Raw genomic sequence first — 13,006 nt, 5'->3', positions numbered from 1 at the left:
GCCGTAAGTACTGTATCACCTGAACCCTAAACCCTCTGTTTCTCATTGATCTGGGCAAACAGCCCTGCTGTCAGCATGCTCAGTGTCACCATCTCCACTGTCCTGCCATGGTTAAACAGAAGGGAATGCCAGCGGGAATGTATCACGGGTCATTACAGGAGACCAGATGCAGTCATCATGACATGGCAGGCAAAGTTATCGGCGAGGAACATGTTTGGTTGGTTATTATTATACTGTTTGTGCTCACTTGGTGTTCTTTTTTTCCCCTTTTTTTGGAACGAATTCACAGAAGTAGTTGCATTCAGCCAACTGATAATTTTTTTTTTGTTTTCTGGCGACTGAATGTGTCTCGTAGGAGTCTCACCCTTCTTGTTCCACGTGCCTACGAGTTCAAGATGTTCCATGTTACCAAACGCTTTGTACTTTTCTGTTGTTTGTTTTGTTTTTTGTTTTTTTGTTCATTTTTATCTTCTCTTCATCATGGTGCTGCCTCTTCCCTCCTGGTTTTTCCACATTTCTCACCTCCACCAGCCTTTGGAGTTCTTGAGCACTTAAAGTCAGGGTTGGTTGGGTGGGTTGTTTTCATGTTTGCGCCCCCCTTTTCCTGTCCCTGTAAGTTCAGCATTAAGTTATTTGAGCACTATTTGGGCCTTGGGCTCCTCATGCGGGCCTGTTGTACATAGGGTGTGTAAGAGCGTCGTGGTCAGGTTTGTACATAAACAACTCTGGACTCTGCATTATTGGCTTTAATTTATTTCAGATTCTCTATGGCATGTTATTATTATAATTAAGACGAGTGATCTTTTATGAATTGTACATCACTTTAAAAAAAAAATCATATCTATCATGTTATAGAATCGGTTGTTCGATATATGTTCGAATAAAAGTGAAGGTATTTAAAGCATTGTTTTGTGCCAAATGGGTTTCATTCACTTCACATGTACAGATCATGATGTGGGAATGTTCATGGTTTGTCTTGGAGTTCACAATGTAAGTTTTTCTCAGCCAGGCACAGCGGGACAAGAACGAGCTTGAACTGAATATAGCCCCCAAAAACATTGGTTCCACTGGGACTCTCTTGGAGGAAAAGAAAATGATGTCTCTGAAAATCACAATCCCAGCTTCTTCTCCATTGCATCTCTTAGTCTGTTCTTCTGAATCTAAAAGGATTCAAAACAACAATTGTAATGAAATCACAATGTCTTTGTTCAGCATTAGGAGTTCCATACAGAGAATATGACAAAACATCAAAAACCACATTAACAATTAAATAAATCTACTTCTCCATTGAAATCCCCTCACCTTTCCAGACGCTGTTAGTGGGTAGCTTGTGACAAACTCCACATAATGTGGTATCTTGAAGTGGGCGATCTGTAGGTCCAAGGACAGAAAAGCAATCCAAAGTGAAACAAGGCTGCCACGTTATATTAAGGAATGGTAGAGTAACAGAGGCTGCACTTTCACATTACCAACCAATTTTTAAAAAAAATGAAATTTGACACATCTTGTGATTTGAAACGGTTACAACTAAATTGTCAGTTTGGATGAGGTCATTTTGCTGACAGGAAGCTCAATAAAATGCATCTAACTTTGCATTGAGGTAGTGCAAAGGTACCAACTGAATTGCCATATGAGGCTGCAAGTTCTGTCTGGGGAAGAGTGGAGTGATTAGGACAGGGGTGTCAACCTCAAATTCACAGAGGGCCAAAATCAAAATCTGGGACAAAGTCTCAAGGGCCAAACTCCTTATTTTTTTAAGGAAAGGGCTAGAATTATGCACGCACGCCTGTTCTACTCAAAGGCAAACACTCATCGTACTCACTTCCTATCATATATGATAGATCAAATGTCCCTGCCCTGACCATATTCTGTTGTATGCGAGTGTGAAATGTTACTAGTCTGCGCTCACTCATATTAATGGTGTATGTGGGCCAACCGTAATAGAAAACAGTACATTTGGAATGATCTCGCGGGCCAAATCAAATGACTCTGTTGGCCAAATTTGCCCCCCGGGCCTGAGTTTGACACCCCTGGATTAGGTGTCTACCTGTCCTTTGCACTAGGCTTTGACTAGGATGTGTCTCTACCTGTCCTTTGCAGTAGGCTTTGATTAGGAGGTGTCTACCTGTCCTTTGCAGTAGGCTTTGATTAGGAGGTGTCTACCTGTCCTTTGCAGTAGGCTTTGATGTCCTCCGCAGTGCACTGCTGGCCCTCCCGCAGACGGATGCAGGCACACACCTGCTCCCCCAGACGTGCATCCTTCACCCCAACCACCTGCAATACCACACATCACAAAAATATCACCTCACCATGTGCAACACCACAAAACACATCAAATTAAATCCTTCAATACCACACAGGCGCAAAAAAAATCCCATCACATCCTGCAATACCACACAGACACAAAACACATCACATTGTTTGTCACCACACAGACACAAAGCACATCACATTGTTTGTCAATGAACTAGGGCATTCCTGTCACATTAATGTGTAACATCCCTTAGACAGTTGAGGGAGGCGGAAAGTGAGAATGTCTCTCACAATTCTTCGCTTGTGCTTTGAGGTAGCTTTTGAAACAATGAGACATGGGTAAGACTGCTCTTGCTGAAGAGCCAATCACATCACACCTGTCTGTCCGTCAATGAGGATGTTTATTTCATAGTAACTAACCACATGGCCTAAGCTGCCTGCCATTACAAAGCAACACACACACACACACACACACACACACAGTGAGCGTAAGCCCAGACGCAGAACAACCAGTTAAGCAACCCTGAGCAACCTTTTCAGGAATTATCATTAGATTTTATCCAGAGGGCAATGAATGAGGTAATTGATTGACGTCTTTCAGAAAGAAGTACGGTTAAGCCGCTTTATTTCTTATTTACTCAAGATCATTTCTGAGGGATAAAAAGATATTGAACAAAGCAGTAAAGGTCAGTTCTTTGTCTCTGGTTTATTATATGAAGCTGAATAACAATTGTAGACAAGACAAGAGACCCTCACTCCTCTGTCTAATCATTAAATTGAGCAAAGCACCTGCTATAGCCCTCCATACATTGTACTTCAGCAGGGCACCTAACATCAGATTTGGGTAACTGTAACAAATCCCTGTACCTAAATAAGGATAAAATCTTCTTCTAGGTGTAATTTCATGTTGTGTTTTGTAATGTAATATTGTAAAAGAATGTCTTTACTGATTCTGCTGAGATCTGAAGTCTGAGCACAGAAAAGCTCAGGACCCTTGTGAGCACAGAAGATCACAGCTGCCACCTTGTGGTGAACTTGAAGTACTACACCCTCACCTGGGCCTCCAGGACTTTGGGGTGGGTGTGCAGAAACTGCTCGATCTCTGCAGGGTAGAGATTCTCCCCTCCTCGGATGATCATGTCTTTGATGCGGCCCTCAATGCGGCAATAACCAAATCTGTCCAGGCTGGCAAAATCTCTGAAGGAGGACACACGGTGCAGGATTATATGACTTCCCAATACCTCTACAGATGAAAAGATCCAGTGCATGTACAAGAACATTTGGTTAAAAAAAAGATGTACTGTTTATGTTACTGTAGTAGAGAATACATGGCCTTCGCTGCACCTTTACCTTCTATTTTTTAACTATGTGATCACCAAGTTTCTCTCTCTCTCTCTCTCTCACACACACACACACACACTCACAAACACACACACATACATGCGCGCGAGCACACACTCACACACTGTAATTGCATTAAATAAACCAGGGAGATGTGTGTGAGACAAGAATCCACAACAGTCGCCTTATATCAAAAAGCAATCTGTCTGTCAGACCCTCTGTCTCTTTCCCTCTTACCCAGTCTTGTACCAGCGGTCTTTCGTGATGCTCTCCTGTGTCTTGGCCAGGTCCTCCCAGTACTCCAGCATGACGCAGTATCCTCTGATCAGCAGTTCCCCCGTGCTGCCCAGCGGCACCAGCTCCCCATTAGAGGGGTCCACTATCTTGGCCTGGTGGACACAGCAGGGAGGCCATCACTCAAAAGACAATCCGCCAATCTTATTTGATATATTATTATTATACTTTACTCAGTCATGAATCCTACAGTTACAATGATTGATTCATAAACAGTCAGCATCTTTTGGTGCATCTAAAGGAGGCTGCTGCAGGCGGAGACACATCTCAAACAAGTTTTAATTCTTGGTAACGCAACAGTACTCTAACACGTTACTGTTATTAATGGGTAATGTAGTTGACACTGACGTAGTAAAGTAACTAACTACTTTCAAAAGTACCAATACCCAACACTGGTCATGATATGTTTACATTTCAGTTTGGATAAGATAAAGTCTATAATGACCTACTCCAACAGGCATTCTTACTAACTGAAAAAAATAAAAGAAAAAAACATGGTCTAAAATAATAATGTAATCCGCTTCATCGTGGTATCCCACAAAACTCTTCAAAGGTGTGAGTAGGTTTGCACAGTGTCTTTTTCAGAGTGCTCTCACCTTTGAACTGTTACATTTGGGTCAGTGCACCTGATAATTTACAACAATATTCTTGCAACCAGCAAACTCAACTACTCCACACAGCACTGATCAATGCACCCAAGCACTTAATATCATGTTTGGAAACTTTGTTACGAAGCATCATGCCATTAACCGATTGGGAGCATTGATCTGTGTTGTGAACCTTTACCATTTCTTTTCAGTTTTTGTCTGTCTGGTCCAGCACTGTCTGAGTTCATCTCACATTATCCCGCTCTGCACGAAATACATCAACCAGTTACACCACTCAAAGTAACTTATCTCGCAAGAATGACCACCAAGCAGAGTTATCTGCAGCAGGGTCTACTCTAATACATAAATACAATTAATCTAATGCACTGTACTGTATTGTAATAAAGGTGACATGGGCATGGTAATACAGGTAATTCATGGTAATTCTGGGGCATGAATCATTTATTTTAATGAATAATTCAATTTTCCCATGAAGCATATGCAATGTGTTGAGCTGATATACTACCCAGGCTCCCCTACCTACCTCTGTGTGATGCATGATGCAGCCCACCGTCTCTGTCTTGCGTTTCTCGTTGTCATGAGGGAAGCCCAGGAAGGTGACCGGACTGTTCTCTGTCGTCCCATAGGCAATCTAGGGAGAATGCGGTGTAAGTGCGGTGTAAGAGCCTGGTCAGTGCCATAGTACCACGCTCATCATAACATGTATTTTCATTATAAAATGTTGTAACAATTAGTATGAAATACTTGTTAATCAATCATTAACTGGTAAGTATTTAGAAAGAGTAGGGCATATGTCCCTTTTTTACCATCATCTCCTTGACATTCATGTCTGTAACTAGTTTCCTCACAATCTCTGGGGGGCAAGTTGATCCAGCCATGATTCCTTTCCGGAGAGATCAGAGATGGTTAAACCAACATGTCACCAATGCCATCTTTGCCTTACCAATGTCATTGTTTCAGGCCGCGCTATAAAAGTCAGCTCTCTCACCCGCTTCTGCAGAAGACAAGTCGTATTTATGGAAGTCTGGATGTCCTAGTATGTCTATGAACATGGTCGGAGTGCCATAAAGGAAATTGCACCTATATGGAGGAAAGCGGCATATTTAAATATATAAAATATTACTATTGCAGATATGTGCAAGTAAAAACTGTGGTGTAGTACACTTCTCAGACTTACAAAAAAGGACATGAACAAGTACATGAGTCAGATGAGTTTAGTTGTAAACAACTGGACCTCTTGCGCTCCAGACTGAAATCCACTTGCTTACAAGGAAACTCTTTGACCAACACCTGGCCTGGACAAATGGGAATCTCTTAAGATGTGACATGACAGTCATTGATTAAACGTTTTATCCACTACCCTGGCACATGACGGCACATAGTGCCCCCTGGTGGGTTGATGGGGAAAAGCAGTTGTCCCCAACCTTTTTTTAATGCTGGAGCCCCTGGACTATTTTTCGAGACCCTTCAACCCCATATTCTAAGCACTATTATAATGTGTAATTTACAGGAAAAGTTAATTCATTATTTACCATACAGGTGAATATTGTTACTAACCATGGCATATGGAAAGGTTTTAAAATATAAGACCATATACATTCAAGGCTTTTACCAGTCCCTTCTCCACCGCCTGGGGGAGCGAGGTCCCCCAAATTGGGAACTGCTACCCCAAAACGCAAAATATAAACCAGAGTTGTATAAAGTAGAAGTAGAAGTACTCTTACAGATGTAATTGCAACACTAGTGGTATGATATTACATGGTTTCAACTCTGTAATATCATACTACTGTACTAGTATTGTAATTACATCAGTAAGAACTTTACTGTATACAACTCTGATCTAAACTGAAGGGACCAGGTAACTTAGTACCTCAGCTACAGCACAGATGCCTAACAAAATGAGCACATGTGCAGTATACAGTACCTCTCGTTCTGAATGGCCTGCAGGTTGGCCTGTCCGTCGTACCCTGGAGAGGGGAAGACCAGTGTGACGCCATGCAGGGCCATGCACATGCCGCCCAGCACCGAGCCGAAACAGTGGTACATGGGCACGGGCACGCACACACGCACCTGGGGCTGAGGGGTTAGAAGGGGCGGGGAAACCATCTCCAGTGTGTTAGTAAGACTGCTCAACCGCAGGCTGTTTTTAGTCATCAACAGCTAATTCTCTTCAGTACAACTGCACTACTTCAGGGCTCCTGAAACAATCTCACTGTTTGACTACAATACAATACAATACAATACAATACAATACAATACAATACAATACAATACAATACAATACAATACAATACAATACAATACAATACAATACAACATGTATTTATATAGCGCCGTATCACAACTATAGTTGTCTCAAAGAGCTTTCAAAATACACATACACATACAATACACTTTCCCACATTCACACACCAGCTCTGGAGGCTACCAGGGTTCATGTGAGAAAGTGCACGCACGCACACACACACACACACACACACACACACACACACACACACACACACACACACACACACACACACACACACACACACACACACACACACACACACACACACACACACACACACACACACACACACACACACACACACATTCCCACATTCACAGACCAGCTCTGCAGGCTACCGCATGGCACCTACAATAACAGCATAGAGTATACCATACACGAGAGACCTTTTTGTAAGAGCACTTCAATGTTTTTTGATATACACATAATACTGACAATTGATATGGCACTTCAGTAGACATGCATTGAATATAACACAGAGGTTCATAGAACTGAAATACCCTCCAGGTGAAGCCCATTCGAAGTCCTAGGAAATAGGCATTGTTCACAATGTTGTGGTGAGTCAGAGTAGCTCCTTTAGGCATGCCCGTTGTGCCCTGGAAAGCAAACAGACAAATATATAAACACTTACTGCTTTAGCTAATTACAGTTATAGGACTGTTCAAGTAACAGAGGTTATCGGACTATAGTGGTTCATAAGTGACAGAAGGCAATATATTCTGATTTTATGTGCAATGCAATTTACACAGAGAAAGTTCATACACTGGTTCGGACCAGTTCAAACGGGTTCAAAATGATTCAGACTAGTTCAAACCCATTCATATTGGTTCAGACTGATTTAATTCAAACATGTTCTACACCTAATGGGGTGTGAGTGAAGGGAGCTGTGCACCGATGTAAACTGGATGTTGATGGGGTGTGAGTGAGGGGAGATGTGTTGAGTACCGATGTGAACTGGATGTTGATGGGGTGTGAGTGAGGGGAGATGTGTTGAGTACCGATGTGAACTGGATGTTGATGGGGTGTGAGTGAGGGGAGATGTGCTGTGCACCGATGTGAACTGGATGTTGATGGGGTGTGAGTGAGGGGAGATGTGTTGTGTACCGATGTGAACTGGATGTTGATGGGGTCATCGAAGGACAGCTGGCTCTGGAGGTCCTGTAGCTGCTGGTGATGTTCGCTGCCTCCCGCCTGCATCACGTCATCCACATGCAGCATACCTGGCTGACGACTGTCGGTCACAATCACCGTACGCAGGTCTGGTAACCTGTGGGAGAGAGAGAGTATGTGTGTGTGCGTGTGTGCGTGCGTGCGTGCGTGCGTGCACGTGTGTGTAAGAGAGTGAGTTCATTTACTTCATTGAACCAAGGCATGTTTTTTTAGTTTAGTTCTGCTTTTTCTTCATTATTAGTTTAATAAAAGGAAAAATCAAGGCCTGCAATGTATGGCTTATATGACAATATGATTGCATCTATGTATGCTCTCCATCTACATTCATTTGCCCATCTACTGTAAGTGTGCAATACACTCTCTTTGTGTTGTGTCACTGTGACTGCATCACCTGTCACTCTTGAGGAATCCTGGGCTTGCCGAGTCCACCTCTGGACAGATCTGCCGCACCATGTCACAGAACATCTGGCTCTTGAACTCAGTTGGACAGAGAAGCGCGCTGCACTGCACCTGAGCAGTGAGTGACACAAATGGTTACACAGTGCCACGTGGTCTACCAAAAACAGGTACTATGAATGTACTGTACAAAACACAGTATACACTCACAGGTGACGAATTGGTAATGATATAATTCCATGCTGTTTTTGGACCACTTACCTTCCGCAGTGTGAATTCCAGTTCCTTCGCCTGATAGGCAGGGTTCACTGATACCTGTGGGGTCAAAAAATGTTTTCCTTACAGAGGAGAATCCCTCCTATAATCACAGCCTGAATCCACATATTATGTTTCATTGACCGCCCTCTTTAATACTATAATAAACATGTATAATAGAGACCACCAACATTTTCAAAGAATGGCTCAAAGTATACAACCTCAGTAAAGGTCGTCAGAGCACATGATAACTAATGCTATTATAATTATGCCCAATATAAATATTTTTAACCATCCCTGACAGATAAGAGGTAAGATAACACTCACACACAAAGATAAACTGCTCTTGCAAGGGGTCCACTTAAGGGCAGGGAAAGACAATACCACAAGGCTCTTCAGCTGTACACTTGAACCCATTTACTATTCACTATTCACATTTAATATTCACAGTCATAGCAGCCACTTCAAAAGTAACTCAGAGTATTATTCACACATAGCCTATGTAACGGAGGCCAACTAGCAGAGTTCGGCGTGGAAGGTTAGTAAACCTCCCTCCCGAAGGGTCAATACAGTGCGGTAGCGTTGGGCTATTGGACCGGCCCTTTAGCTCAGCGCGCTCGTACTGTGACTCCCATTGCTGAACCGATATAGTTGATGAGGTGGCAGGTTCGCGCCTCGAGGTGAATGAATTGTGCAGGAACACCTCTGTCACAACTACTGTAATAGTTTCATGTAATTAATGCAATGTGAAAAGCAGTTTGGGTATGGAGAGGGCATGGAACTCTAGCCTGGAGAGCCACCCATAATACGGGCTGCCGACCAATAAGTCAACGATTGGGTGAGAGCTGTCCAATCATTTCAAGCCAGAACTGAGTGCACTCCTTCCGCAATTCTAATCGTGTCATGTCAAAGAACCTCCAAACTAGAATAGTCGATTAGTCAAACGATTAATTTTTCAAGTACTCTAGCACTTCAATCTTCAAGGAAATTGGGAAAAATGAAAGAAACCATTAAAATTAGGTCCCTGAGCTCACAATGAGCTTCAAATCATGACAGTAGCTAATTTACTCCGAGATACAACGTCCAATTCATACGTGCTGGGCAATTTTAGGTTTCAATAAAGTAATAAAGCATTAGTAAAGTATGTAAAAAAGCATTGAATTAAATGAAACGATTAGTCGACTATGAAAATTCTTGTCGACTAATTTTTATAGTCGATTAGTCACGATTAGTCAATTAATCGTGCCAGCCCTACTCCAAACCATGAATACAAATGAAGATAAGTATTATGGGCGGGTCATGCCAGGCTAATGGAGGCCTTTCCCCTGCGATCCTTACCATGATGATGCCAGCTTTAGCTGTGGCAAACTGGAACAGAATCCATTCATAGATGTTGGGCCCCCAGACCCCCAGCCTGTCACCCCTCTTCAAGCCCAGGGCGAGGAGCCCTGAAGCAGCCTGGTCAACCTTCAGGACAGGAGCAAGCCAAGTGTCAGTAAACAAGTCATCACACAGAGTAGCCACAACACTAATGTAAAAGCTACAAGCTCAAATAGTGTATCATAGTCTGCTAAAAGGGTGTCTGCCGTCATGTTGTGTAAGTTTCATCAGAATTCAAATAGGCCTAATAATATTTAACATCTCATCTTGCGTGTTTTGACTTTAACAGACACAGCATAATCTGGTGGCTATATTCAAACACTGATTACATTGTAAATGCAGTAATGCAAGTGCGTTGTGGTGGCTACTGTGTTGGATGTCTGCACTATTTACTTCTATGTTGCTTTATGATCTCATTCTAGTCCTGAAATGTCTTGGGGTGAGACAATTCACACAATACAGAGAGGGTGTGCGTAATAGGTTGGTTGAGGGTATAAAATAGGAGAGTTCTGGAGTTTACTGAGTTACAGTAGATTCCATACAGGCAAGTCTTGACAGTTACACAGTACACATCACACCCTGTAGGTGTTTGTGCGCGTCCCACTTTATTTCCTAATCTCTTAATTCAGATAAATATTTAACTAATGTGGGGTAGAGGGGGCAAAGTCCATACAGACAAAGACATACAGATTTAGGTTGAGGGCCGTCAGGGTCGTCACACACAATTTTAGCAGCCCATAGGCCCTACCATATGGCCAAGTAAACAACCCAGACACTAATTTAGACTCACATCTTGCTGAAACTGACTGAAGGTTTTCCGAACACCAGACTTGCAGAAAACCATAGCCTCTCGGTCGGGCCATTTCTCGGAGGCTCTCTGCAAACTCTGACCCACTGTAAGGGAAAGAAGGGGCACGGAGGATGTCCCATGGACGTAACTGCTCGTGACTGAAGGAATATCTGGTGAGCTGTCCACATGGAGAGACCTGTGAGAGGGAGGGAGAGAGACGGGTTATGTTGTGGCCAAAGTTGAGGAAGAAGTGTCGGGGCTATGGGGCATCTGGAAGATGGTTCTGGGTATTTTAACTCCCGATGGGAATATTGTGTCCTCTGTGAAAGCCATCAACCCCCCATCATAAATCTAAACCCTGTACTTTCCCGGGTTTTCTTGTTGTCAAAGAAAATATGAATGCGTTCAGAACAGAAACCTGAAACTATTTGGTTAGTATCACAAAAACTTGTGTAGCGTTGCTGGAAAGCACCGGTGCGTCTCCATGGGGTTCTATCAAAGCAAAACTCAATAGATCGAATAGCCAAAAAAGACGCAAATTTCTTGAAGTTTCTGTCAGCGCCCGGTATTGTTTTTCTGCACATTATTTTACCAGGAAACGATAGTCTACGTTATGTAATGCTATTTTAGTTGAATATGCGTATTCAGCCATCTTAACGCTGGTGGTGTAGCCTACAAAGACTGTCGTTAAATTACACTAGTCCATAAAATTTCTGCTCTTACCTGTAACAGCAAGTCACATTCCTTATCCGTCGTAGTGCGCAGGAATTTGTGTGCCTAGAATATAAAAGAGAAGACTGTAGACATTTTACAACGACCATGCTTGACATGTTGCACTAACTTTTGTCAAGTCATTACATGCATATTGACAGGTTTTCACGCAGACCTGCAAAAACCAGTTCACGACTTTTGCGTCACTGATTACCTAGACCACTCCAAGATCTTTGGACCTCTCCAGATATCCCTCTCATCACCTATTTAGCCTTAAGGCGTTTATCTACCTTGCCTTTGGAAAACACATTAATTATTCTGTCACAAGTCCGCAGATCATACACAGATATAATATCAAAACATATCACGAAACTAGAAAAGAAATGTGATCACTTTGAACGCGTAAACTAAACGCGATCTGTGTTTTGTAGGCATACGTTCCAAATGGCAAATTAATATTCAAATCGCGTTTATAACAGTAGAAGACATGCTTATCTCACATACTGTAGGATAAATGGACACCTCCACCCATGGGTGTGTGTGTGTGTGTGTGAGGGGGGGGGGGGGGTATCCTGTTATCCTACAGATTATAAGGGCCCGACAGCACTGACAGGGGACCCTGGAAGGATGCTGATGACATATTTTGTCATTTTGGAGGCCCAAAATGAGAATCTTTCATGGGGCCCAAGTTATTTTTAGCAGCGTCCCTGCCTCCACCTCTAGGCAACTGTATATTGTAAGGAGGTGTCTCTGTGGTACCAGTAGAGGGAGGTATGCGCCTTCTAGTATACAGCAGTAGGCCTACCACACTTCCAATCAGGACCGCTGCGCTGACAACTGTGGCCAGGCGCAGGACAAAGTCATCGGAAAGCAGACCAACTGTATGACAATCCATCTGCGCGAGAGTCAGGTTAGACCAACTGACCCCTTTGACCACTACTGCCGGCTTCCCTGTTTCCAATATCTACAAGTCCAACTCAACATACCACCACACCCAGGATCTTACTGATGTATCTCCTTCAGATGGTGTACCCTAAAACATGTGGATCAGAGTTCTCCTCTGGAAGAAAATTACTAGAGAGTATTGGAGAATAGAGATGCTGTGTAGTGTCAGATGAGGGGTTCTTGATCATGATTGAAAAGGAATTTCACCACTCAATCACGAGGCACAGTTGGTGGGGCAGGAGACTGAGGACAGTGACCCAATAGCATAACAGCCCATAGGATAATTGCGGAAAGAGTCATTTGGGAAAGAATTCAGTATCTTTGAAGCTACTGATGGTCATTTCTTGGCCGTATTCATCACATCTGGACCAACTGCTGTGTTGTAGTTGAGTTTAAGATACCTACACAGTCTATGGGCTTGGGCCACTCTGGACACGTGGGTGCATCTTCTGGAGAGGCCCAGGCCTTGAGATTGTGTGGTGAGATGAGGCATAGGCCTACAGCTAGATGCACCAGTTTTGATCTGATTTGTGTTTGTTTGTTTTTTGGGGGAAATCATAGCTAAAGCATCAG

At 43.0% G+C, this 13,006-nt stretch overlaps 1 protein-coding gene across 1 annotated transcript; it reads right to left on the bottom strand.

The window, feature by feature from the left end:
- Nucleotides 1-731: 731 nt before the first annotated feature.
- LOC134467162 (medium-chain acyl-CoA ligase ACSF2, mitochondrial-like) lies at nucleotides 732-11,667 on the bottom strand. Its single transcript, XM_063221075.1, has 16 exons — nucleotides 11,501-11,667; nucleotides 10,778-10,973; nucleotides 9,946-10,074; nucleotides 8,614-8,667; nucleotides 8,348-8,466; nucleotides 7,891-8,053; nucleotides 7,287-7,382; nucleotides 6,421-6,572; nucleotides 5,485-5,576; nucleotides 5,303-5,379; nucleotides 5,020-5,127; nucleotides 3,832-3,983; nucleotides 3,309-3,450; nucleotides 2,164-2,274; nucleotides 1,303-1,371; nucleotides 732-1,160 (listed from the first exon to the last, which is right to left on the bottom strand). Exons 1-16 carry the CDS (start codon nucleotides 11,605-11,607, stop codon nucleotides 1,110-1,112), a joined length of 1,818 nt encoding a protein of 605 aa, XP_063077145.1. The 5' UTR covers nucleotides 11,608-11,667; the 3' UTR covers nucleotides 732-1,109.
- Nucleotides 11,668-13,006: the final 1,339 nt, after the last annotated feature.

Source organism: Engraulis encrasicolus, chromosome 2, assembly GCF_034702125.1.
Source record: "Engraulis encrasicolus isolate BLACKSEA-1 chromosome 2, IST_EnEncr_1.0, whole genome shotgun sequence".
Classification (NCBI taxonomy): Eukaryota; Metazoa; Chordata; class Actinopteri; order Clupeiformes; family Engraulidae; genus Engraulis; species Engraulis encrasicolus.
The sequence above is the reverse complement of the archived record's forward strand: the minus strand, read 5'-3'. Positions and strand labels throughout refer to the sequence as shown.